The 23,252-nt window shown below is 44.9% G+C and overlaps 1 protein-coding gene across 2 annotated transcripts; it reads right to left on the reverse strand.

The window, feature by feature from the left end:
• Positions 1-16: 16 nt before the first annotated feature.
• Positions 17-21,668, reverse strand: EIF3L (eukaryotic translation initiation factor 3 subunit L). 2 transcript variants are annotated; one of them, XM_032645916.1, is made up of 13 exons: positions 21,588-21,668; positions 20,993-21,041; positions 19,890-20,100; positions 18,725-18,804; positions 15,704-15,765; positions 12,603-12,672; positions 12,334-12,407; positions 8,920-9,091; positions 6,804-6,958; positions 5,859-6,029; positions 4,510-5,007; positions 1,442-1,522; positions 19-240 (listed from the first exon to the last, which is right to left on the reverse strand). In XM_032645916.1, exons 1-13 carry the CDS (start codon positions 21,618-21,620, stop codon positions 202-204), a joined length of 1,695 nt encoding a protein of 564 aa, XP_032501807.1. In that variant the 5' UTR covers positions 21,621-21,668; the 3' UTR covers positions 19-201. The 2 variants fall into 2 exon arrangements, with proteins under 2 accessions (XP_032501808.1, XP_032501807.1); XM_032645917.1 differs by lacking the exons at positions 18,725-18,804; positions 20,993-21,041; positions 21,588-21,668 and having other exon boundaries at positions 17-240; positions 19,890-19,968.
• Between the last annotated feature and the right edge of the window lie 1,584 nt (positions 21,669-23,252).

Raw genomic sequence — 23,252 nt, forward strand, 5'->3', positions numbered from 1 at the left:
ATAAGGAGATGACAAATCTGACTCTAAAGAAGATTCTTTATTGAGACCTACTTTAAAAATTTCACTCCCTGATTTAAATAAACTTCAACTCAGTTGACTGGCTGATGGCTGACCTAGGTAAAGGCTTCATGGTGGCAAAAACACTCCCCACCTACGATGACATCAGAATAGGTTCCTGAGTAGTGTCAAGTATGAATATACTCAGGGTCTCTGTCCCATCTTCTTCAGGGTGCGATTAAGCTAGAAGAGAAAGAAAAGCAAAGTCAGATATGGCTTTTTAAAATTTATCTGTTTGTTTGTTTGTTTGTTTTTGGCTGTGTTGGGTCTTCATTGCTGCATGCGGGCTTTCTCTAGTTGTGGAGAGCAGGGGCTACTCTTCGTTGCGGTGCACAGGCTTCTCACTGCAGTGGCTTCTCTTGTTGCAGAGCACGAGCTCTAGGCACTCAGGCTTCAGTAGTCGTGGCACGTGGGCTCAGTAGTTGTGGCTTGTGGGCTCTTGAGCGCAGGTTCAGCAGTTGAGGCGCACGGGCTTAGCTACTCTGCGGCATGTGGGATTTTCCCGGGCCAGGGCTCAAACCCATATCCCTTGCATTGGCAGGCAGATTCTTAACCACTGTGCCACCAGGGAAGCCCAGTCAGATATGGCTTTTTCACCAAACCTTTTCCTACAGTGTGCACGATCACCAGGCCAGGCCGCCCCTCTGACATGAGCATGAGTTGTCTACTATCACGTGTAAATGCTCGGTTAGGTCCTCCACCTGACATTCTGATGGTGTCACACAATTCATGCAGCTTATTCTATCTGCCCTTCACACTCAACAAACACACATCCCATACTGCTCTGCCCATTTTATAGACAGGAAAGGGACCCAGGGTGACTAGACTTGTCAGGGCTGTATTATTATCCTGCAGGAGGAGTCTGGTAGCATGGACCACAGCACAGCAGTGACCTCTGCTGGAGGACTCAAAGCACCAAGACGCAGTGGCTCTAGCTACGGCCACAAAAAGTGACCCACAAGACCTCTCCAAGGGCAGGATGTGGAATGCACCCAGTCTGTCAGAACAGAGCTTCATGGTCTCAGCTTGCAGAAACTGGCCAGACCTGTCTAAGTCAGAGAGTAACTGCCAAGTGGTGAGGGATGGGTAAGAGCAGGCAGTGAATCCACCCATATTAGGAAATACCAGGGAGGGAGAAGAGAGCCGGCCACCCGCCAGCGGGAGATCTTGGAAAGAGATGCTCCAGAGAAGGCTGACACAGCAACTCCTACGGGCCCAACCCCACTCCCCAAACCCCAAGCAGCCAGCCAGTCTAGCTCAGAAACTTAAAGGGCCAATTTCAGGCTTTCTTGAAAACAGAAATGAGAAATAAACAATTTATAACTCCCCACCCAGTTCCTAACCTCTGTCCCCAGCCCACACACCGCTCTCTCAGACCTCTCACCTCTTCAAATTTGTGAATCTGCCGGATGAAGAAATCCCCATAGCGCCTGGCCACCTTGGTGTCTGCAATGTGGATCATGTCCTATGAGAAAAGCAACCAGACAGGAGCGGTGAGGGAGAGCCGCTTTCGGGCCTGCAAACAGCAGTGATGCTAAGTGCCAGATAGACCCTCTGGAAGAGCACTACCAGTCAAGAGCTGCTCTTTCTGTTTAGATGGCTGACTTTTATATTCTTCTTGTTAATTCATTTATTTTATTTTCTAGTCTTTTTAACGAACATGAATCTTTTGGCAATAGTAACATTTAAAATAGCATTTTATTCTTATACACTGTTTATGAGTATAAAGTTGCAAATCAGTCTAGATTTTAAATTGTTTTTTAGCTCAAAATGTTTTGTTGAGCACCATTTTACTTGTAAATTATGACATAATCTAGGTTAAGATCCAAGAACTTTCTGAATCTCTTTGATAGGATTTTTTCAAGTCAAGGATGAAAAGAGCAAAAAAAATAGAAAGTAATTTGCCAAAGACAAACCTGGACCAATAAGGAACAATAATAAAAACATGCAATTAAAAACATTTTCATGTAGGAAATTTAAATCATATTATTAATTTAACCTGAATATAACCTCACAGCAAAATTTTATTTGTAATAACCAAGTTGCTAAATCTTGGGAGAAGTGTTTTATTAAAGACCATCCAGATGGTTGGGACCAGTTCAGCTGGGCCACTAAAAGGGATGGAGGGATGGAGCAAATGACTGATATTGCCAAAGAACGTGTACATGTCAGGCATTGGGAATAAATTCAAAAAGGACTTTAGTTAGCTGACGTGATACTGCAGGGGATAGACAGTTCTGACATTTAAAAACATGACTTAAAAACAACATTGAAAAACTTCCCCAACAGACGTGTTTCTGCTTTTGGTGAGTCTGTTCATGGCAGGGATAGCCAAGTTCTGCCAAACACCAAGCCTTCAAAAAGCCATTAAGTCTAAAATGAGAGGATCTGGTTTAGCAAGATGAGCTTCCAAAAACAAACTACCCAAACTGGCCAAGCAATTCCACAACTAGGTATATATACCCAAGAGAATACTGTTCACACAAAACCTGTACACAAAAATTCATAGCAGCATTACCCATAATAGCCAAAAAGTGAAAACAGCTCAACTGTCCACGAACTAATGAACAGATAAACGAAGTGTGGTATACCCAAACAGTGGAATATTATTCGGCTGTAAAAAGGAATAAAGTACTGATACCTGCTACAACCTGGATTAAACTTGAAAAGATGCTCAATAAAAGAAATCAAACGCAAAAAGCCACATCTTTCATGATTCTATTTTTAGAGAATATCAAGAATAGAAAAATCCACGGAGACAGAAGGAAGATCCCTGATTTGCCAGGGATGGCGGGGGGGGGGGGTGGTGGGAATGGGGAATGCTGTTAATGGGCAGGGATTTCTTTTGGGGATGACGGAAATGTCGTGGAATTAGATAGCAGAGATGGTTGCACAACATGGTGAACAAACTAGTAATCATGGAATTATACCCTTTAAAGTGGTGAAGTTTGTTATGCAAATTTTATCATTAAAAACTGTCAGCCAAAAATTAATTTTAAAAATTAATTTTTATTGGAGTATAGTTGATTCACAACGTTGTGAAAAAAGAGTATTTAAATTAAATAAATAAAAAGTAGTTGTTAGCAATGGATAACACACACATATGTATGGTATAGGTCTTGTGAGGTTATTTGTCTCTTCGGGTTGTGCATCCCTAAGAGATGTTGTGTACATATGTGTATCGTAGACCAACAACTTTCTGAAAGCAACCAAAAATGTAGGATATTTTTTAAAATTGCCTCATAGGCGCTTCCCTGGTGGTGCAGTGGTTAAGAATCCGCCTCCCAGTGCAGGGGACACGAGTTTGAGCCCTGGTCCGGGAAGATCCCACGTGCCGCGGAGCAACTAAGCCTGTGCGCCACAACAAAGAGCAGCCCCCACTCAGCTCAACTAGAGAAAGCCTGCATGCTGCAACGAAGACCCAACACAGCCAAAAAAACCCCAAAAACAAAAAACCCCAAAAGACACCGTTATGTGTACTGTTCAACAGCCAAAAACCACCCAAATGTCCACAAGTGGAAGAATGGAAACACCGTGGTCAGCAACTGCAGTAGAATCTGGACCATCCCACGTCACAGAGCAATAAGCATGACTGACCTACTGCTACATGTGACAACGGTGGATGGAGATTCTCTCAAGTATAATGCTGAGCAAAAGAAGCTGGACAGAAATACCACACACTGCACAATCCCACTGCATCAAGCTCAAAGCCAGGCAGCACCAGTCCAGGGTGGTACAAGTCAGGACAATGGCTTCCCACCCACTGAAGGACTTCCAGCAGTCTACTAAGCACCCTCCCCCCTGCTTCTCCGACCTCATCTCCCACCACAACCTCCTCTCAGGCCACTCCAGCCACACTGCAGCTGTCTGGGCTCGCTCCTGCCTCAGGGCCTTTACTCTAACTGCTCCCTCCACCTGGAATGCTCTTCCTCCAGGTAACTGCTTGCTAATTTCCACACCTCCTTCAAGTCTTAGTTTCAGTTTCTCGACAAAGTCTACCCTGAGCACCTTACTTAATACTGCAGCCTGTGCCTTCCACCACCATTACCCCAACTTACCCCACGGCACGTGGCAACTTCCAAACTACTACATGCTTGCTTAATTATAACACTTTTTGTCATTTTTTTTTTTTTGCGGTATGCGGGCCTCTCACTGTTGTGGCCTCTCCCATTGCGGAGAACAGGCTCCGGACGCGCAGGCTCAGCGGCCATGGCTCATGGGTCCAGCCACTCTGCGGCATGTGGGATCTTCCCGGACCGGGGCACGAACCCGTGTCCCCTGCATCGGCAGGCGGACTCTCAACCACTGCGCCACCAGGGAAGCCCCTTTGTCATTTTTTTAACACTAGAATACCAGCACAAGGGCAAAAATCTTTGTTGATTTTGTTCAATGATGTGTCCCAGATGCCCAGAACAGTGGGCATTGAGAACCTAGCCCAAGCGGCAGTCATACCTTATCGATGTAGAAGTCAACCTCAGAGGCTGACTGAAATTCGCCATCGAGCGCAGAGATGCCACTGGTCCACACCAGGTTCTTCATTTTGTGTTTGAAGACAAGAAGCTGGATTCGGAACTCCTGCTCAGTGAGGTCCAGGAAGCCGGCCAGCTTGGCCACAGGCATGGTGGTGTAGAGCTTGAGGAAGCTGCGGATGGTTGAGAGCTGGGCCTGCTGCTGCACCTCATCGGAAAACACCTTCAGCTGCTGTAAGAAGGGCTCCTTGTGGTAGTTGGGGTGTACGTTGTCGTAGTTGGGCACTACAGGTGACAGGAATTTGGGGCAGGAGTAGCTGAAAAGTTCCTCGTAGACCTGTGGGTCACCTTTCTGCATGCGTAGCATCTTGTCCCCGTATTTCTCCCGCAGCTGGAGGTGGATGCTCTCATCGATGCGCATGGGGTACATGGTGAGGGCGATGGCCAGCAGGGCGTGCATCTGTTCATTCTGCTTGTTAATCTGGGGGTGGGGGAGAGATCGGTGCAGGGCCAAATGAATGGGTTTTCTGAGGTCCCCACCATCCTCCCAAGTACACTCTGTACAGACCTCCTAACTTCTCCCTTTGTCTTACACCCTTCAGCTAACTTTCCCAATGTCTCCTCCAATCCTCCCTCTAGCTCTACGGAACTTCCGGCCTAGTTCCAGGTCCTCTGTAGTTGTTTCCTGGACTCTTTACTGGTACCTCTGCCTCGGTCTCACCAATCCGCCCTACACATCACTGGCAGGTCAATCATTCCACACCAAGTATGATCCATTCACCCAGAACTCTCTGATGGCACCTAATGCCTCCAGAATAAAGATTAAATACTTCAGCTGGGTCGTGAAGGTCACCCCAGACTCTAACACCCCAATCGGACTGTTCTCCTGCCTTCTAGCCAAAATGATTTATTGTGCCACTACATGACCACACTTCCAAGTCTCAACACCTCCGCTCTGCTTAGAAACCGGCTCCCAATTCTATGCATGTTTTGAATCCACCCTCCTCCAGGCAAACTGCTTGAGGGCAGTACCCACATCTAACTGATTTTAAACACCCACAGCACAGTGAACCCTCTAGGCACCGTTGGGGAATAAAAGTGAAACAAAAATCCTGTCCTTATCATCAGGGTGTTAATGATCCGAAGTAATAGGTGTAACAAAGAAAACACTTAAGTAGGCTAGCCATTAAAAAATCATCCTAAAAAAAAAAAAAAAAAAAAAAAAAAAAAAAATCATCCTACTGAAAAAGCACATAGAAGAGCAACATTTTGGAAGGCATTTACCCAAAAACTATTGGCACAGGTGTGTCAGCTGGTCAGAGGCCTCCTTACCATCTCATATTTGTACGTGGTCCTTTGGAACATGCTCTTGGTCCTCTGGATGTAGAGAAGGATGTTGGCAAAGACCCGGATAGCATCCTGGTATCGACGCATCATCAAATATGCAAAACCGACATAATAGTATGTGGTAACCTGGCACTCGGGCACACGAGAATACATGCTCTGTGGAAGGAGGCAGAAGCAGCAGCCATGACTCTCAAGACCAATTCATCCCAGGTAGGATCTGAGAATTGCTGGGGCCTAGTGTCGGCTGAGGTGGAAGCACTGAGAGCTCCCTGCAGAGGCCCTGAACTACCCGGAGGAATCCTGGCTCTGAAGTCAGAGGCTCTGAGTGCAGATCGTACCACTTACTGATGATGTGACCTGAGGACTCCATTTTCTTGGCTGTAACAGAAAAGGACTGGACCAGGTAACCCTAAAATTTCTTTCAGCTCTAAAATCATCTACACCTCACTTTCACATTCTTTCTTGCTTTCTAGTCCTTGCTTTTCCAAATAGCCCTATAAGAGAAAGGACAGATAAGATACACACACGTCAAACAAAAACGTACCAAGCTTCTGTGGCTAGGAAAACAACCACTGCTAACGTATCATCACCTGTGCCACCTTAGAACTAAGTAAGTCTTTCATTAATTCTTCAGTGCAAGTTGAAAAGTAAAAATCTGCCAGCATCAGTCTGGTTTGAAAACAGAATCAAAAGACTGCTGAACATTTTAAGTGTTGTTAAGCACCAAAGAGAAACCACCTGGTCCAGGTTCAGATTTTCCCTGCAGTGGTTTTCCCAGTTCTTGTCTCAATTTTCCACTGACCTGGGGAGGAATCCTCTTTTATTCTCCGTGAAATCTGTCCTAATAATAGATCAGAGTCGCTCTTGAAGCAGACAGACAGACTTTCTGGCTCTGGGAAGGTGGGCCTGAGGAAGCAGGGAATGAATTACCTTCTTGTTCAGTTCGATATTCTCCAGCACCTTGATAGCCTGGTAGTAATCCCCCAACAGGGAGTGCAGACGCAGAAGCCCCACCAGGCTGAAGTAGCCAAGCATCTTGTAGAGGGAGTGCCGTCCATACTCCCCAGCCACACTCTCAGGGTCACCTGAGAGAGACACACGGACACTGTGAGCACTTCAGCAGAGGCAGTGGAAGGAGGGCAAGCCTGACCCTTGAAGTTTACCCTCAGTAAACTCTCCATCTACTGCCAGTCTCTAAAGCTTCCTGCAATAGGGAATAACTGCCTTAGAAAGAATACCAAGAAACATCATGCCTGGCCTTATGCTAAGCTTACATTTCTAAGTCACCTAAGGGGTGTGGCAGCCCCCCCCCCACGCCATCCATACACACCTAAGAATATGAGAGGACCCCTCTCATCAACAAGAGTTACTTGGCAAGGCCCCTCCTTTCAGGAAGTCCATGAGATCAAAGCTATCTTCCTAATAACACTATTTAGGTGTGTTCCTATTTATCTTCCTAAGATACTATTTGCCTTTCTCACTGAGTTGACATTTGCACTGATGGTGCAAAAACAACGCGGGTAAAACTATGGACAACTTAGCATCAATCGGGTAGTGGCACCAAACTCTACCGTCATCACTGTATTCTTTACCACCACTCACCTGCAATAAAAGAACCAGCCACTTCCTTTTCCCCACAAAACCCCATTTTTAACTGACAAAATAACTGATACACAGACTATGAATAGAGACATGGGTATTTTCTCAAAAATGAGTGCAGTGAGCTTGTTAAGATGCCAATGAAAACAACTGGCAGTGTTTGCTGCCAATGAAAACTTGAGCTTTTAAGTAAAAATCAGAATTTCATAAAACTTCTATCTGCCACTATGAACTCAACAGCTCCCCAATGAAGACCTATCTGATAAGGCTGATGGTCAAAGTAACAGATGTGGTTTCAAAAAACTGTATAATTGGGGCTTCCCTGGTGGCGCAGTGGTTGAGAATCTGCCTGCCAATGCAGGGGACATGGGTTCGTGCCCCAGTCTGGGAAGACCCCACATGCCGCGGAGCGGCTAGGCCCATGAGCCATGGCCACTGAGCCTGCGCATCCGGAGTCTGTGCTCCACAACAGGAGAGGCCACAACAGTGAGAGGCCCGTGTACCGCAAAAAAAAAAAAAAAAAAAAAAAACAAAACAAAACAAAAAAAAAAACTGTATAATTGGGACTTCCCTGGTGGTCCAGTGGGTAAGACTCTGAGCTCCCAACGCAGGGGGCCCAGGTTCGATCCCTGGTTGGGGAACTAGATACTGCGTGCATGCCGCAACTAAGACCTGGCACAGCCAAAATAAATAAATAATTAAAACAACAACAACCAAAAAACTGTACAATAAAATGTGTCAACTTTCAGAAAATCTTGACAGCTCAATGAATCAGTATTTTACAAAATCACGCATGGGTAAAAAAATTCATTCAAGCTGCAGGATAAACCAATAAACTTTAATGTAACAAAGTATAAGTTCACTGATAAGGCTTCAGATTCCACACTGCAACTAACCTGTATGAAACTACCCGCTGTCAACTTCTGATGCGGAACCAGAGAAGAGCCAGGCTACCTGTAAAGGCTATTGAGTTTCTCTTCCCTGTCCCAATTAAATATCTGTGTGAGGCCAGATTTCCCTCAGATACTTCAACCAAAACAGCACATTGCCACAGACTGAGTGAAGAAGCAAGACTCCAGCTCTCTTCTATGAAGCCAGACATTAAAGAGGTTTGCAAAAACACCACTCTTCTCACTGTAACAAGATCTGTATATAGATAAACCTTGTGATTCTTAATCTTTTAAGACTGTAAAGTGGTCCTCACACCAAAAAGTTTGAGAAGTGCTTATCTAAACAAAGGCCCTGGAGAGGGAGTAGAAGTGTTTACAAACGCAGCTCTCAGGAAGTGCTTGTTCAGTCTGTCGGCCAACAGACTGCCAAGCCCAGCAGCCCCCAAATCAGCCGTCGGCTCCTGTTCACACCCAAATACCAAAGAGGAGCAGCCCATCGCTCCTCTGCACTACCCGCGGCCTCTACTCACGAGGCACAGATGGCAGGCAGCACTCACCTCCACTTGTGTACACCTCCAGCTGTCGGTTGATGTTGGACTTGTCTACAAGGGAGTGAAGGACATTGAGGACACTGTGAACATTCCAGATTTTGGGATTGGAACGAAGGAAGTCGATCTCCTCCTCTGACTTCTTGGCAGTCTTACAGCGGTACTGACTAAACGACTGAAACTGTTGAGGAAGAAGGGAAATGTGCAGCAGTGGCGTTAACGCCAAAGGGACAGCACAGCACACAACACGCTACTGCTACCACTTCTCCCGCTACACCAGTCTGTGCACTACTGGTTCTTTCAAAGCCATCTTTGATTAAGCTGTGGTTTTGTTCATTACTATGTTATTTATTCCACAGCTAAGCAAAAAGCTCTAAAATGAGAGGTAATTTGTGGAAAAAAAAAACATTCAATTTGGAGTCAAACATAGTCTAAAGTTACTTAACGTCTCTGGGCATCACAGTGCCATCAGCCTGGCCACCAGAATCAGGTGGCTTACGACAGATCTACTCATACACGGTAGAGATGGGGCAGGTACCTGCATGTGTGTCTTCCCTTCCAGAGCTGACCATTAATTCACCTGTGACAGGAACCCAGTCTGAGTCACCCCTGTCCCAACCACAGAGCCTGGACAAGTGTAAGGCACATATAGGGTACATACCACAGCTATTTGTTTGGGGCAGGGTTTCTATCCGGGACCAGCACTGGGCTGGCTCCATCTGTCACCCAGAGACTAGCATAGGAGACCTAGTTACTCTGTCAGAATTAAAAGCTCCCTGGTTGATTTCTGGTGCATACACAGGTTTGGAAACCAGGGACTTAGAATCTAGGTTCTAGATAACCTAAGATTACTTTTCAACTCTAAAATATCATCCTCCTCCAAGAGTGCAGGAGAAAACGTTTCCAAATTTATAATAAACAAATAGTATCGGGGCTTCCCTGGTGGCGCAGTGGTTAAGAATCCACCTGCCAATGCAGAGGACACAGGTTCGATCCCTTGCCTGGGAAGATCCCACATGCCGCGGAGCAACTAAGCCCATGCTCCACAAAGAGAAGCCACCGCAATGAGAAGCCCACACACCGCAACGAAGAGTAGCACCCACTCGCCTCAACTAGAGAAAGCCCACGCGCAGCAACGAAGACCCAACACAGCCAAAAATAACAATAAATTTATAAAACAAAACAAAACAAAGAATAGTATCCAGAATATAGAAGGAATTCTCATAAGCCAAAAAGAACAAGATCATCCAATAGAAAAATGGGCAAAGGATACTGATGATCACTTCGAAGAAAAACAGAATTGGTCAATTAGCAGGGAAAATGCTCAATCTCTTCAGAGCAATGTAAATTAAAATGATTACCATTTCTTTCCTATCAAACTGCCAAAAATTAGATCGATCCCATCCGGTAGAGAAAACTTGCTCTCAAATGCTGCTGGTAGTAGTGTAACTTGACACAGCCTTTTAGGAGGGCAGTAATTACTATTCATTAAAATCCAAAGTGACAAAATGTTCCATATCTTAATTGTGGTGGTGTATACATTTGTCAAATCTCATCAACTGTACACTTAAAATTGGTACACTTTATTGCACGCAAATTGTGACTCTACATATCTGAGTTAATATAATTTTAAGGGCTTCCCTGGTGACGCAGTGGTTGGGAATCCACCTGCCAATGCAGGGGACACGGGTTCAAGCTCTGGTCCAGGAAGATCCCACATGCTACGGAGCAACTAAGCCCGTGTGCCACAACTACTGAGCCTGCGCTCTAGAGCCCACGAGCCACAACTATTGAGCCCATGTGCTACAACTACCAAAGCCCGTGCTCCTAGAGCCCATGCTCTGCAACAAGAGAAGCCACCACAATGAGAAGCCCATGCACCACAATGAAGAGTAGCAACTAGGGAGAGCCCACGCGCAGCAACGAAGACCCAATGCAGCCAAAAATAAATAAATAAACAAATTTATAAAACAATTTTAACAGCGAATATCCTTCAGCCAACAATTCTACTTATAATCATCCCTAGAAATGGACTTTATCTGTAACACATACACCAGAAGAGTGGTACACCATGTACATGGCACAAAAGAACAAGGCAGGTCTCTATACGATGACTATCTTTCCAGACAGTAATTGACGCCTCTGCAAAGGCAAGGAAGGAAGACACTTTCACTTTACCTGCAGTTAAAAAAAAAAAATCTCAACAATAGCAACACACACATATATTGCTGCATCAATACAAATAAATGAAAAGAGTGGTGGGGAATAAGGAGCAAAAAAAAAAAAAAGTTTGGTTTTTTTTTAAATTTTAAAAAAGACAAAAAACAAGAATAAAGAAGAGAGCGGTGGGGAAGAGCCCCTCACCCTGTGCGGTTTAACTGGTGTTTTCTTCTTAAGCGGCTTCCAGTGCTCTCACTTTTCACAAAGACTGGCTGGGGGAATCACACCTGGCCCACACTGGACAGTCTTTGTTAGAAGCAGGAGCACTTAAACCCCTTAAGAGAACACCAGTTAAGCCCAGGGAATTAGGATTATCTTAAGACGGGATGAAGAACCTTAGCACAGATGATCCTCGCTGACTTGCTGCTAGCCAACAGGACAGCCAATCTTCTAAAATTACGCCAAATAATAAGCCAAGGAGCCAGAGAGGGCAAACAAGGCCAGTGTGGTTTGTGGCCTTCACTGCACAAAGGACTGAAGCCTGTCTTGAGCAGGAAGCCTCTCTCTCAAAGAGCCCTAGGAAGGTTTCCTCAGCTCACCAATCACAACTTATCAGCACTCTGTACTCAAAGTCTCTTTGATCCGTGGGGCTCAAATAACTGCTTTATTAGGAAACTGATTTCTCCTGAAATACCTAGTAAGAACTGTGCCATCCCTGTAAAACATGGAAAAGATGTTTTTCCAAAATCAATTATTTTATGGTTTTTAGCAACAGCACTCTGATAGGTAATTTTTCCCTTTTGATAAAAATGTTCTTTCATTCTGATCCAACATATACTCACATCATTAGCACCACCATCAAGATATAGACGCTTTCTCCTGTAGACGAGGAAAGTGAGGCTCAGAGAGCTAAGTAACACGTCATCACTACAGAGCCACCACGTAGCAGCCCCCAGACAAGTACCCACTCCTAGCTGACTCCAAAGCCTGGAAACCTGTGCTCTTCCTGCCAGACCACCTCTCAAGGTCAGTTAAGAACGTGGTGAATGTCAGGAGCTCAGTTCTCCAGACTTCTGAGGTCAGAATGGAGCTCTTAGACCTCACTGATTCAAAACACCACAACATAGAGGCCACTTCCACAGGGTATTTCACACTACCCTAGGGTGGCTATATACCATGATCTTTTTAACAACACAAACAATGGTAACAGCTGCTCCTTGTCTGGACCATTTATTTCAAATTAGGCCAAGGCTGACCAGATACCTGGTAGATGAACTCATCGATGATATCCCAGAGCCACTGGTTGGGGAGTTCGAGGGGAGCAGGACCATCAGCATCTGGGCAGGAGACCACAGAAAGGTCAGACTCGATCAATGACTATATGCCCATTCAGTAAGGCTGCAGAATGCATTTTGTAATTTCTCTCTTAAAAGGACTATGAACCACAAGACTTCCCCCTCTTCCCACCTACACATTAAAATCTGCTAAAAAGAACTGAAGGCCAATACGAGGTCTCATAACCTCAGACTCACTGAGAATGTAGTTGAAGAGATTGCAGTAGTTGTAATAGGATTCAAACCTCTGCTCCAAGGAGGGTCCCCCCTGTAAAGAAAGCAGAGAAAGGACACATTTAATCTAAATGCGTTCTACTCATGGCCTGCCACTGACAGTAGAAAACAAATACAGCTGATCCTTGAAAACACAGCGGTTTTGGTCAAAAATCTGTGTATAATCTGTGTATAATGTATCGTTGACCCTCCACATCTGCAGATTTAACCGATGATGGATCCTATAACACTATAAATATTTATTGAAAATATCTGCATATAAGTGGACCCGCATAGTGCCAACCCGTGTTGTTCAAGGGTCAACTATATATGAGAATTGACGTCAGCTCTCCCCTTCTTAGCATGTGAGAGCACTCGAGTGACAGGGAAGATAGTTAAGTGCTACAGCAGTTCAAAGGGGCACTGAATACCTGATGCCAATGGTCAAGTTTTATACCAAAAGCTTTAACTGACCATTCAAGATCAGGCATATAGATCTGGCAAGGCAGAGGAGTGAAGGGAAGGTGTTTCAGGAAAAACAGGACTAATGAAGGCAAAGAAGTAAAATCGTGGTGCTTGAAGGTTAGGGAGTAAGGCAGACAATGCTACACTGGGCTACATTGGGCCAGAAATGCAGAGGTCTTACAGTGCCAAACAAGAATTAAGCCGGGGGTCAGCAAATCCACCATCACCTGTTTTTGTAAATAAGAACCTTAACTGGCACACAGCCATGTGTACTCACTGTCATGGCTGCTACAGAGCTGAATAGATTCGACAGAGACCGTTACAGCCCTCAAAGCCTAGAATACTCTCTATCTGGCCCTGTACACAGCAGGCTGCTGACCCTTGATCTAGACTCCATGTGGCTGGCAACTTAGAACCACTGAAGATTTCTGAGCTGGGGAACAACGTGATGTATGGTGTATTTTGTGATGGAGTAGAAAGAACACTGCCTTGGAGTCTTAGCCCCACTGCTTACTAACTGTGGGGTCTGACAAGGTACTTAATCCCTCTGAAAAATGAGATTATGAGGTGAAAGTGCCTAATACAGTAAATGCTCTTTCAATGAAAACCTCCCCCTCCAACTCCCCCCCATCACGTACGTGAAACTGCCCCATCTGGTACCTAGTGAAGAGATCACGGGGTCAACAAACTTCTGCTGAATCTTCATCTACAGACCAGAGGAAAGATCAGAGGTGGCAACCAGCCATACTATGGGTTCTGATGCCACGTTCTGCCAAAAGCCATGTTATACAGGCTGGCTATTACTAGCCCAGCCTGCAAAGTACCTGAGCCATAGCATTAATGGTAGAAGAGAATCTTTACTTTCTATCAAATGAGGTAGTCAGAGAGCTCACTGGGATGCCAGAAAAACATGGCCCCCCACATTACTTTGGCAACAAGAACTCCTTCAACTACCGCCACTGATGGTGGCGGGCTCCTGGGCCAAGGCCAGAGCTCTTGTCAGGTCAAGTCACCCTCAGGGGGATGAGAGTGAGTGTGAGAAGCTGGGAACTCTTTAGATGGAAATACCCTAAGGAGACTGTGGTGGCAGCTTCTTTAATTTACACACGCACATACACGCTCCAACAATTAACGTGTCAACGTGGGGGATCAGACACTGGATTAGAGCAGCGAGCAAGACAAAGTCCGTGCCCTGCTGGAGTTTACCCTCTAGTGAGGGAAGCAAGCAAAACGCAAGTAAATAAGACAATGTCAGAGAGTGATATGTGCTCTGAAGTGTCACATAGTATGGCTAGGAGCCAAGGGAAGGAGGGAAAGATGCAGGAAATGAGACTGGCAAGGAAGTCAGGGGCCAGGTCAAGCAGGACCATGACTAGGACTTGGGATTTTATTCTAAGTATGATGGGAAGTCACGGTAGGATTGTGAGGAGGGGGGTGACTTGATGAGACTATGTTTTAAAAGGATCACCATGGTTACTAGGTTGAGAATAAACGTAAGTGGGCAAGAGTGGAAACTGACACCAGGTGAGCAGTTATGCCGTCATTCAGGCAAGAGATAATAATGCCTTGAACCAGGGTAGGTATGTGCATTTTTAAAAGATACAATGCTATATGCACACCTAACAGACTACAGTACAGTGTAGCATAACTTTTTTTTAAGATTATTTATTTATTTAAAAATAAATTTTTGGCTGCGTCAGTTGTGGCACGCAGGCTTAGCTGCCCCGTGGCATGTGGGATCTTAGTTCCCCAACCAGGGATCGAACCTGCATTCCCTGCATTGTAAGGCGGATTCCTTACTGCTGGACCACCAGGAAAAGTCCCTAGCATAACTTTTACATGCACTTGGGAACCAAAAAATTCATGGGACTGGCTTTATTGCAATGTGCACTTTATTGCAGTGGTCTGGAACCAAACCTGCAATACCTCCAAGGTATGCCTGTAAACAGTGTAGATAGTATTTTAAGAGACTTAGGGCACTCTAAAATTCAGAAATCAGGAAGAAAAGAATCCAGCAAGTGCCCAAAGTTGGAAGAGTGTGGTAGAAAAAACAATGATGCCACAATAAGACAGGCCTAGCTTCAAAGAATTTTGCCATTTACTAGCTGCACGAACTTGAGGAAAAGCAACCTCTCTGCGCCTCAGTTTGCCTACTTTGCAGGATCACCATGGGGATTAGAGACATGCAGATGTGTGCCAAGTGCCTAGAATTGTGCCTGGCACACAGCGACAGTTATATGTATTTGTCAGAGGGCAGGAGGCTCAGTGGCAATGCACTGAAGGGAAAAAGCAAGGGCATTCCAAGCGGAGGCATCCGAAGGTACCTGGGAACACACTTTTAGGATGATGTTCTGCAACCCAGTGCATGTGATAAGTGTCCAGTCAAGAACTGTGGGGATAAAGAAATTAAAAAGGATGGACAGGCTATGCAGTGGTACCATTTGCCTGAAACAGACACCCAGCTTTCTGGGTTCTATCATTCCCTCCATCCTTTCTTAAAAGAAAGCTCAGAAAACATGCCAACCACTCTTGGACACTGAACCAATATAAACTAGCAACTGTTTTCCAGGGACAAAAATGGCATAGAGTTTAAAAACTGCCAGCAACGTTTAGATACTCACACTGACTTTGGCATATATGTGCCTGTAGTATAATTCTTTGTACAGAATCAGAAAGACAGCATCTGAAAGAGATGGCAGAGGGGTGCTTTAGTAATCCACCAAACAACCGGGGTCTTCTGGCAGTTTTAGCCCGTGGTGGGAAGTAAAGTGGTAAATGTGATTTCAGAAACCAAACAACATCAAAATTCTAACACTTACACCCCAAGAATACACGCAACGAGAAACTTCATTTCCCACTTTATCCTTTCAACCTCATCTTAATCTCATTCAGGCCCGTTTCCCTTCACCACTTAGATATTTTTCCCATACAGTTGCTTAACCAAGACGTAAATACTAATGGCTCCATGGAAGGCGATATGACAGGATCAAAATTGCAAATACATGGGGATCTTTGACTTAGACATCCTATTTTAAGGAATGTATCCTATTGATATGATGCAACCATTAAAAAGAAAGAAGGTGGGGACCTCCCTGGTGGCACAGTGGTTAAGAATCCGCCTGCCAATGCAGGGGACACGTGTTCGAGCCCTGGTCCGGGAAGATCCCACATGCCACGGAGCAACTAAGCCCGTGCGCCACAACTACTGAGCCTGCGCTCTAGAGCCCGTGAACCACAACTACTGAGCCTGAGTGCCACAACTACTGAAGCCCGTGCGCCTAGAGCCCATGCTCCACAACAAGAGAAGCCACTGCAATGAGAAGTCCGCGCACCGCAACGAAGAGCAGCCCCCTCTGGCCGCAACTAGAGAAAGCTGGCGCGCAGCAACGAAGATCCAACACGGCCAAAAATTAATTAATTAATTAATTTTAAAAAAAGCGGGGATGAGCTCTTTGGATATCAATGTTGTGCAGAAGTTAACATACAGGTCTGAGACTATTAGCCTTAGAAAGGCCTGCTGGTAAAGTTGGTCCTTGCTTGGCATCTGGGACCTAGATTTCAGGAGGGTTTCCCACCAATCTCATAAGGGTGGTCTGCTATCCCTAACAACTGTTCGTGCAAACAACATGGTTTATACTGAACACCTGCTTTCCTTCTGGGAGTCTGGAATTTCAGTACATGCTAGGCAGAGGATGTGCCTACACGACCAGCCCCCAATAAAATGCCTGGACATTGAGTCTGTAATGATCTGCTCTGGTAGCTCCATAGAAAGCCCCACAGCTGTCGGACTGAGTCCTATGAATCCTTCTAGCAAGTAATCAAACCTGGGGGGGGTCTTGGGAGTCCTGGAGCTGCAGAATACTCTCCAAAAATATCATAAATTTTAAAAATGGAAAGAAAGAAGCATCTATCTAGTCTTTGTAAAAAAGGAACAAGTTATTCCTAATTGCTTATATATGCATAGAGTATCAGAGGAAGGATAAACAAGAAAATGGTGAACACTAGATGGCTCCAGAGAGAAAAATGAACAACTTGGGATAGAAACGGGAGGGGGATTTTTATACCAAATCTTTTATACTTTGAGTCCTGTGAATCCTTACCTGTTTAAAAACATGTATTACAGGACTCCTACTGTGCTCAACATACACATTATATTCTTTATAGGCAAAATATTAAACAGAGCGTAATGTCTGAGCAACATGGAAACACATTTAAGAGTGAGTTCTAGCAAACGTATGGACACCAAGGGGGGAAAGTGGCAGGGGGGTGATGGTGGGATGAACTGGGAGATTGGGATTGACATATATACACTAATATGTATAAAACAGATAACTAATAAGAACCTGCTGTATAAAAAATAAATTAAATTAAAAGAAAAAAAAAAAAAGAGTGAGTTCTAGGACTTCCCTGGAGGTCCAGTGGTCAAGAGTCTGCATTCCCAATGCAGGGGGCACGGGTTCAATCCCTGGTCGGGGAACTAAGATCCCGCAGGCCGCACTGTGTGGCCAAAAAAAAAAAAAAAAAAGAATGAGTTCTAAACCTGAGTAACGATGATGATACTAATGTTTAGTATTCAAAAAATGTTAGCTGTAACAAAAGTGAAAGACTTGTACGTTAAAAAACTACAAAACAGGGTTTCCCTGGTGCGCAGTGGTTGAGAGTCCGCCTGTCGATGCAGGGGACATGGGTTCGTGCCCCGGTCCAGGAAGATCCCACATGCTGCGGAGCGGCTAGGCCCGTGAGCCAGGGCCGCTGAGCCTGCGCGTCCGGAGCCTGAGGCCCGCGAACCGCAAAACTACAAAACACTGTTGAAAGAAATCAAACACCTGAATAAATGGAAAGACATCCCATGTCCATGGATTACAGGACTTAATATTGTTAAATGGCAATACTCTCCCAAATTGATCTTCAGATCCCACATAATTTCTATCGAAATCCAAGCTGGCTTCTTTGCAGAAATTGACAAGCTGATCCTAAAATTCACGTGGAAATTCAAGGGACTCAGAAGACCCAAAGCAATTTTGAAAAAGAACAACAAAGGTGGAGGACTTACACTTGCCAATTTCAAAACTTACTCCAAAGCTACAATCATTTAGACAGTGTGGTTGGTACAAGCATAAGGATAGACAGAGATCAACGGAATCAAAGTGACAGTCTAGAAATAAACCTCTACATTTACATGATAACAGATTTTGGGAAGTGTCAAGACAATTCAATGGAAAAAGAATGGTCTCTCTGAAAATTGGTACTGGGACAGCTGGCTATCCACATGCAGAAGAATGAAGTTGGCTCTTCTTACTTCATACCATATATAAAAGACACCATCAGAAAGTGAAATGTGAGAGGAGGCCAGAGAGCCCATTCTGGAGCAACTGTAATGACCCCAAAAATTACGGAGGGAAAAGGAAACCAGTCAAGACAAAAATCCCAACTTCAGCTTTCACCACATGTGAAACACCTCTGTCCCCTCTTCATCTATTCAGTTTTCATTCAACAAGTTATTTACTAAGGAATTTACTATGTACCAAACCCTGGGGAAATAAAACGGCGAGCAAAACAGACACAGATCGTCCTGAGCTTTCTAATGAGCCTCAGTCATAGGACCCCATCCAACACATGGGACACAAAACACTCACACCTACCGTTGCCAACCTGTGGAGCAATGGTTTCAGCCTCAGGCCAAGGTGTATTCTTGAAAAATCTTTCAGTCAACTTGGTCCAGCTGAAAATCAAGAAAAAATATTCTAGAACTCCAAAACAGGAAGGATCTGAGAAGAGACAATCCTCATATTTTATAAAAAAGTACCCAAACTCCGGAAAGGGAAGAAGTCACGGAAACAGAGCCAGGGCCAGAGCCTCCAAGTCTACAACTTTCCTCAACCCAATTCTACACCCCAGACAATCTTTCTTAATAAGGTGAAACATTTCTTTTACATCAGCTAGACACCTACCAAGCTCTTCAGGATCATCTCCTGCCTCTGTATCATGAACTCTAGTCATATTTCACTGCTTACTGTTCCCTGACTTGAGAACTACCTTTTAGACACCCCCACCCCCCTCCCTCAGCTTTCCACCTCCCCTTCCACTTCCTGGAGCACTGTGCCTCCTCCCCCTCTCCAAACATGGAAGCAAATCAGTCTATTTGTTGCAGTCTGATGCCACAACAGCCCTCAAGCATCCAACGCAAACACTGCTGCCCAAGATGCTTCACAACCCTACTTCCTTGACGAAGTCTTTCCTGACTATCCAAATCTGACTGACCTGTCTCATTTCTAACGCCCATTACATAAGGGCCGTCCCCTCAAAACCAGAAGCAACCACTCAGAGCTCGGCTCACCCTGTTTTGTGTTGAGAAGTTGTCCAGCACAGTTTAGAAATTAGGTTCTGGTGACAGACTGGACAGGTTCAAAATTCAGCACATCCACTTAGCTAGCTATGAGACTTATCCTTTCTGTGCTTTGTTTTCTCATCTATAAAATGAGGAAAACAACAGAACCTACTTCATGGGGTTACTGTGAAGGGTAAATCAGTAAATACAGAAAAAGCACTCCGAACATTGCCTGATCTATAATGATCATACATATTATTGCTATTATAATTATTGATAGTGACGGTATTATTTTAGGCCTTGTACAAGTTCTGGGCAATGAGTTCAACAAAATAACATGTCCCTAGCCCCCAAAGAATCACAGAAACCCCTCGGGCACTCTCTTTACAGAGAAATGAATAAACATCACCCCTTTTTAGAGATTGCATTACTAAGCCAGTCTCACCCAGTAAGAGATCATTTCAGCCAATGGTCCATACCTGTTCTCATAGATGTCCTGAATCTCATACACCTTCTGGTCAATGACATCGCTGGAGACACGACTGGCCTGTAGCTCATACACTTTCTGGTCAATTAAGTCTGAGACAGTTTTGTGGAAATACTGGATGAAATTTTTGATCACTTCAGGGATCACCTGATAGGTCTGCTGTTCATACTGACGCTCATAAGCCAGATCCTGCTTCGGATCTCCTGGAGATTAGATCCAATAAATACTTCAAATCCACATGCAGAACGCAACAAGAGGGCAAGGCCATCCGCTAAACAAAACTCAAGTCTATAAAATCAGGTATAGTTCCCTTTTAAACACTCAGAAATATAAATCCTCTCCATATCACTCCCAATCCCCACGGGCCTGTTTGCTCAGAACATTTTCCCATTACTTATTTATTTTATTTATTGAAGTTATTTATTTGCTTATTGTTTCCCGCACCAGAACCTAACGTCTATGAAAGCAAGAACCCTGTCTGTCTTGCACCCAGGTGTACCTTCAGGACCTACAGTTATGGGGGGAGGGGGGAACTGTGCGAAGGGCAGTAAGTAGTAGGCACTTAATATATTTTGAATAAATGAATGACTGCCATTTTCTACCCATATGACTTGGTGCAAGTAACTAAACTTCTCTGTCCTCAAGTTTTCTCACCTGTAATGTTAATTTATGTCTTTGGAGAACTGCTGCAAGGGGTAAATGAAATACTTCACCCCAAGTACCCAGAACAACACATGGCACTTACTAAGTGTTAAATCAAACCAAGTTACTGTAACAACTCAGGAAACATCAAAAACCTTCCAAAAAAGATTTCACTTGGACTTGGTTTCAATTACTTTAATTTTTCACAACAAGATTTTCTTCTTCAGCGTCAACAAGGAAACCAGAGTCAGGACAGTAACCCTTCCCTTCTGAGACTTTGAGGTGGACCATGAATAAGGCCTGGTTTAATACCTTTCCTGGTGAGAGCTAGTAACTGACTCTAAACCTGGACCATCAAGACCTAGTTTTAAGCAGGTGCCCGTCAGAGCTGCTCTGAGACACCCAAAAAGGTGCCAATCCCTAGAAGCTGGCCAGGCAAACCTGCAGACTCACCTGTGTGCATATCATAGTCGCCCGGGTAAGCATAGGGATCGTAGGCAGCCTAGAAACGAAAGAGACACAGACAAGACAGTCACCAGCTCGTGAATCCAAAATGCTCGTTCTAGGTTCTAAGGATACAAAGGTGGGTAAGACACAGTCTCGTTCTTTGAGGAATTCACACGCCTGTGAGAAAAGGGAGAATAAACAGACAATGACAATACCGCGTTACGGCTGCAATAGGGTAGAGCAAAGCACAAGAGGCTGTGGGAATCTGCGGGGCCTGACAAGACTGAACCCAGGCCATAAGAAATCAGAGTGCAGTTACAGACACACAGAATCCTATAACTAGCCTCCGTTCCCGGACTTGGAAAAGAGGAGGACCAGAGGACCGGACACACGAGATGGGCGGGCCGAGACGGGCTGATCAAGAGCCGGGAGCTGCGGGTGGCAACGGCATGAGGAACGCGCAAGCGGGGAGGCTGGCTGGGGCTGGTCGCGGCCCGCGAGTGCTCCCGGAGAGGCCCGGACACCGTCTCCCCGCGGGGCCCAGCATCCAAAGAGCCCTGCCCCCGTCGCAGAGCTCAGCACACGCTCAAGACCAAATTACCTCAGACTCGTAATCGTCTGCAGGATACGACATGGCTGCGCCGCTCGCGGATCTAGGCCGGAAAGAACGGAAAAGGCGGGCCTCGCCTGCCTCTTGACGCCGGAAGTCCAGCCCCCTCGAGGCTGCCGGGAAACCGGAAGCTCTTCCGGAGCCGCCGGAAACCTAAGGCAGCCATGTTTGGAAGGGCGAAAGCAACAAACCCATACATTATTCCTCCTTCAAATAGAGGCTCCACAAGGAAGGTGATTCTATAATACTCGCAAAAATTTAGACATAAACACATTAAATATTTCGGCGTAATAAAGGATGGGCAAAGTAGTTGAAACAAGAAGTAATGCCACTCAAAAGATGGCTGACAGCTTCCTCGGCCGCCCTCTCGCAAGAAGGGAAAATCGGATATGGGGGGGCCTGATCGTGGATTTAGCTGCAAGAGGTTTGCCTGCGGCAAAAAAAAAAAAAAAGGTCTTCAAACGTTCCGCCCTCAAAAGTCTAAACTTACTGGGTGTAAAAGTTGAGGCTTAGTCCAATACAGTGAGAGGGCATTGAGAAAAGGCGCCCGCCGACTTTGGACGTTAAGGTTGGAGCAGGCAAAGATGAAGCCAGCTGTGATGTGAGGAGAGAGTCGTGGGACTCGTGCAGCCTTGAGCGCTGTGGGTGGTGGTCGGAATCGGGCATGGGGGTGGGTTGGGCTCCTGAAGAAACCCTAGAGTTAGGGAGTGGGTTATAAAACAAACCAACACAAGCCGATATGTAGGTCAAGGGCCTTAGTTTAGCCATTTAGAATAGCAGTGCCACGCCCCAACTCCTTGTACCGCGTTTTTGCTTTGCGTTCCCTCGTTGTCTGTTACCTAGAGGTGATAACTGTCGTGGAACTAAGCTTAAGGACCCATCGAGACTCTTCGTCGGCGCAAGGAGGGTAACCCAGCAACGTGCTCCTCTACTCCAATTTCTCCCCTGTCTCACTTCCCCTTGTGTCTAGTGGCGTTTGGGATTCAGCTAAAGGAAATCCTGTTGGGAACATTTGAGTTTAGTAGGATATATTTATGTGACACTCTAACGTGAATAGTTATTGCTGGCCTTCCGTGTGTAAGATACACCTAGCCCGCTGTGATCAATGAGTGTCTTCAATAAGTATTTAAGGTTAATCAGGGCACTAGAAAGCTTGAAATTACCTGAAATTATAGTTAATCTATGACAAAAATTTGATACAGTTTGCCCTCAACTTTGACAACTCCCCAAATGTTCATAACATTACTAGAAAAGAATTGTGAACTCAGAAGAAATTTTTTCTAAAATACAGTAATAAAAAATTTTTGATCTGACATGCTAGAGGAAAGACTAAATTATCTTTCCATTCTCATTGTGGAGAATGATACAAAATTGTTGTTTTCTAAAGAGGTGATCAAAGTTAATGCAACCTTAAAAAGAAAAATATATTATGGACGTGTTCAAGAAAATTAAATTCGTTTCTGGATTTTGTGATGTTTGTGTTGTCAGCTTTTTCAAATTACAATTTGCAGTTTGTAACTGCAAGATTTCTCCCACAATTTGTGTTGTGATTTCTTGTTCTAAATAAATATTCTCCTTCCTACCTAGTTTTGGTTTTGTCATTTTCTATTCTTTATTCTTCATGTAAGCTTCAGTCACCAGAAACACATATCCCTT

The sequence above is a fragment of the Phocoena sinus genome, chromosome 10 (genome assembly GCF_008692025.1).
Source record: "Phocoena sinus isolate mPhoSin1 chromosome 10, mPhoSin1.pri, whole genome shotgun sequence".
Lineage (NCBI taxonomy): Eukaryota > Metazoa > Chordata > Mammalia > Artiodactyla > Phocoenidae > Phocoena > Phocoena sinus.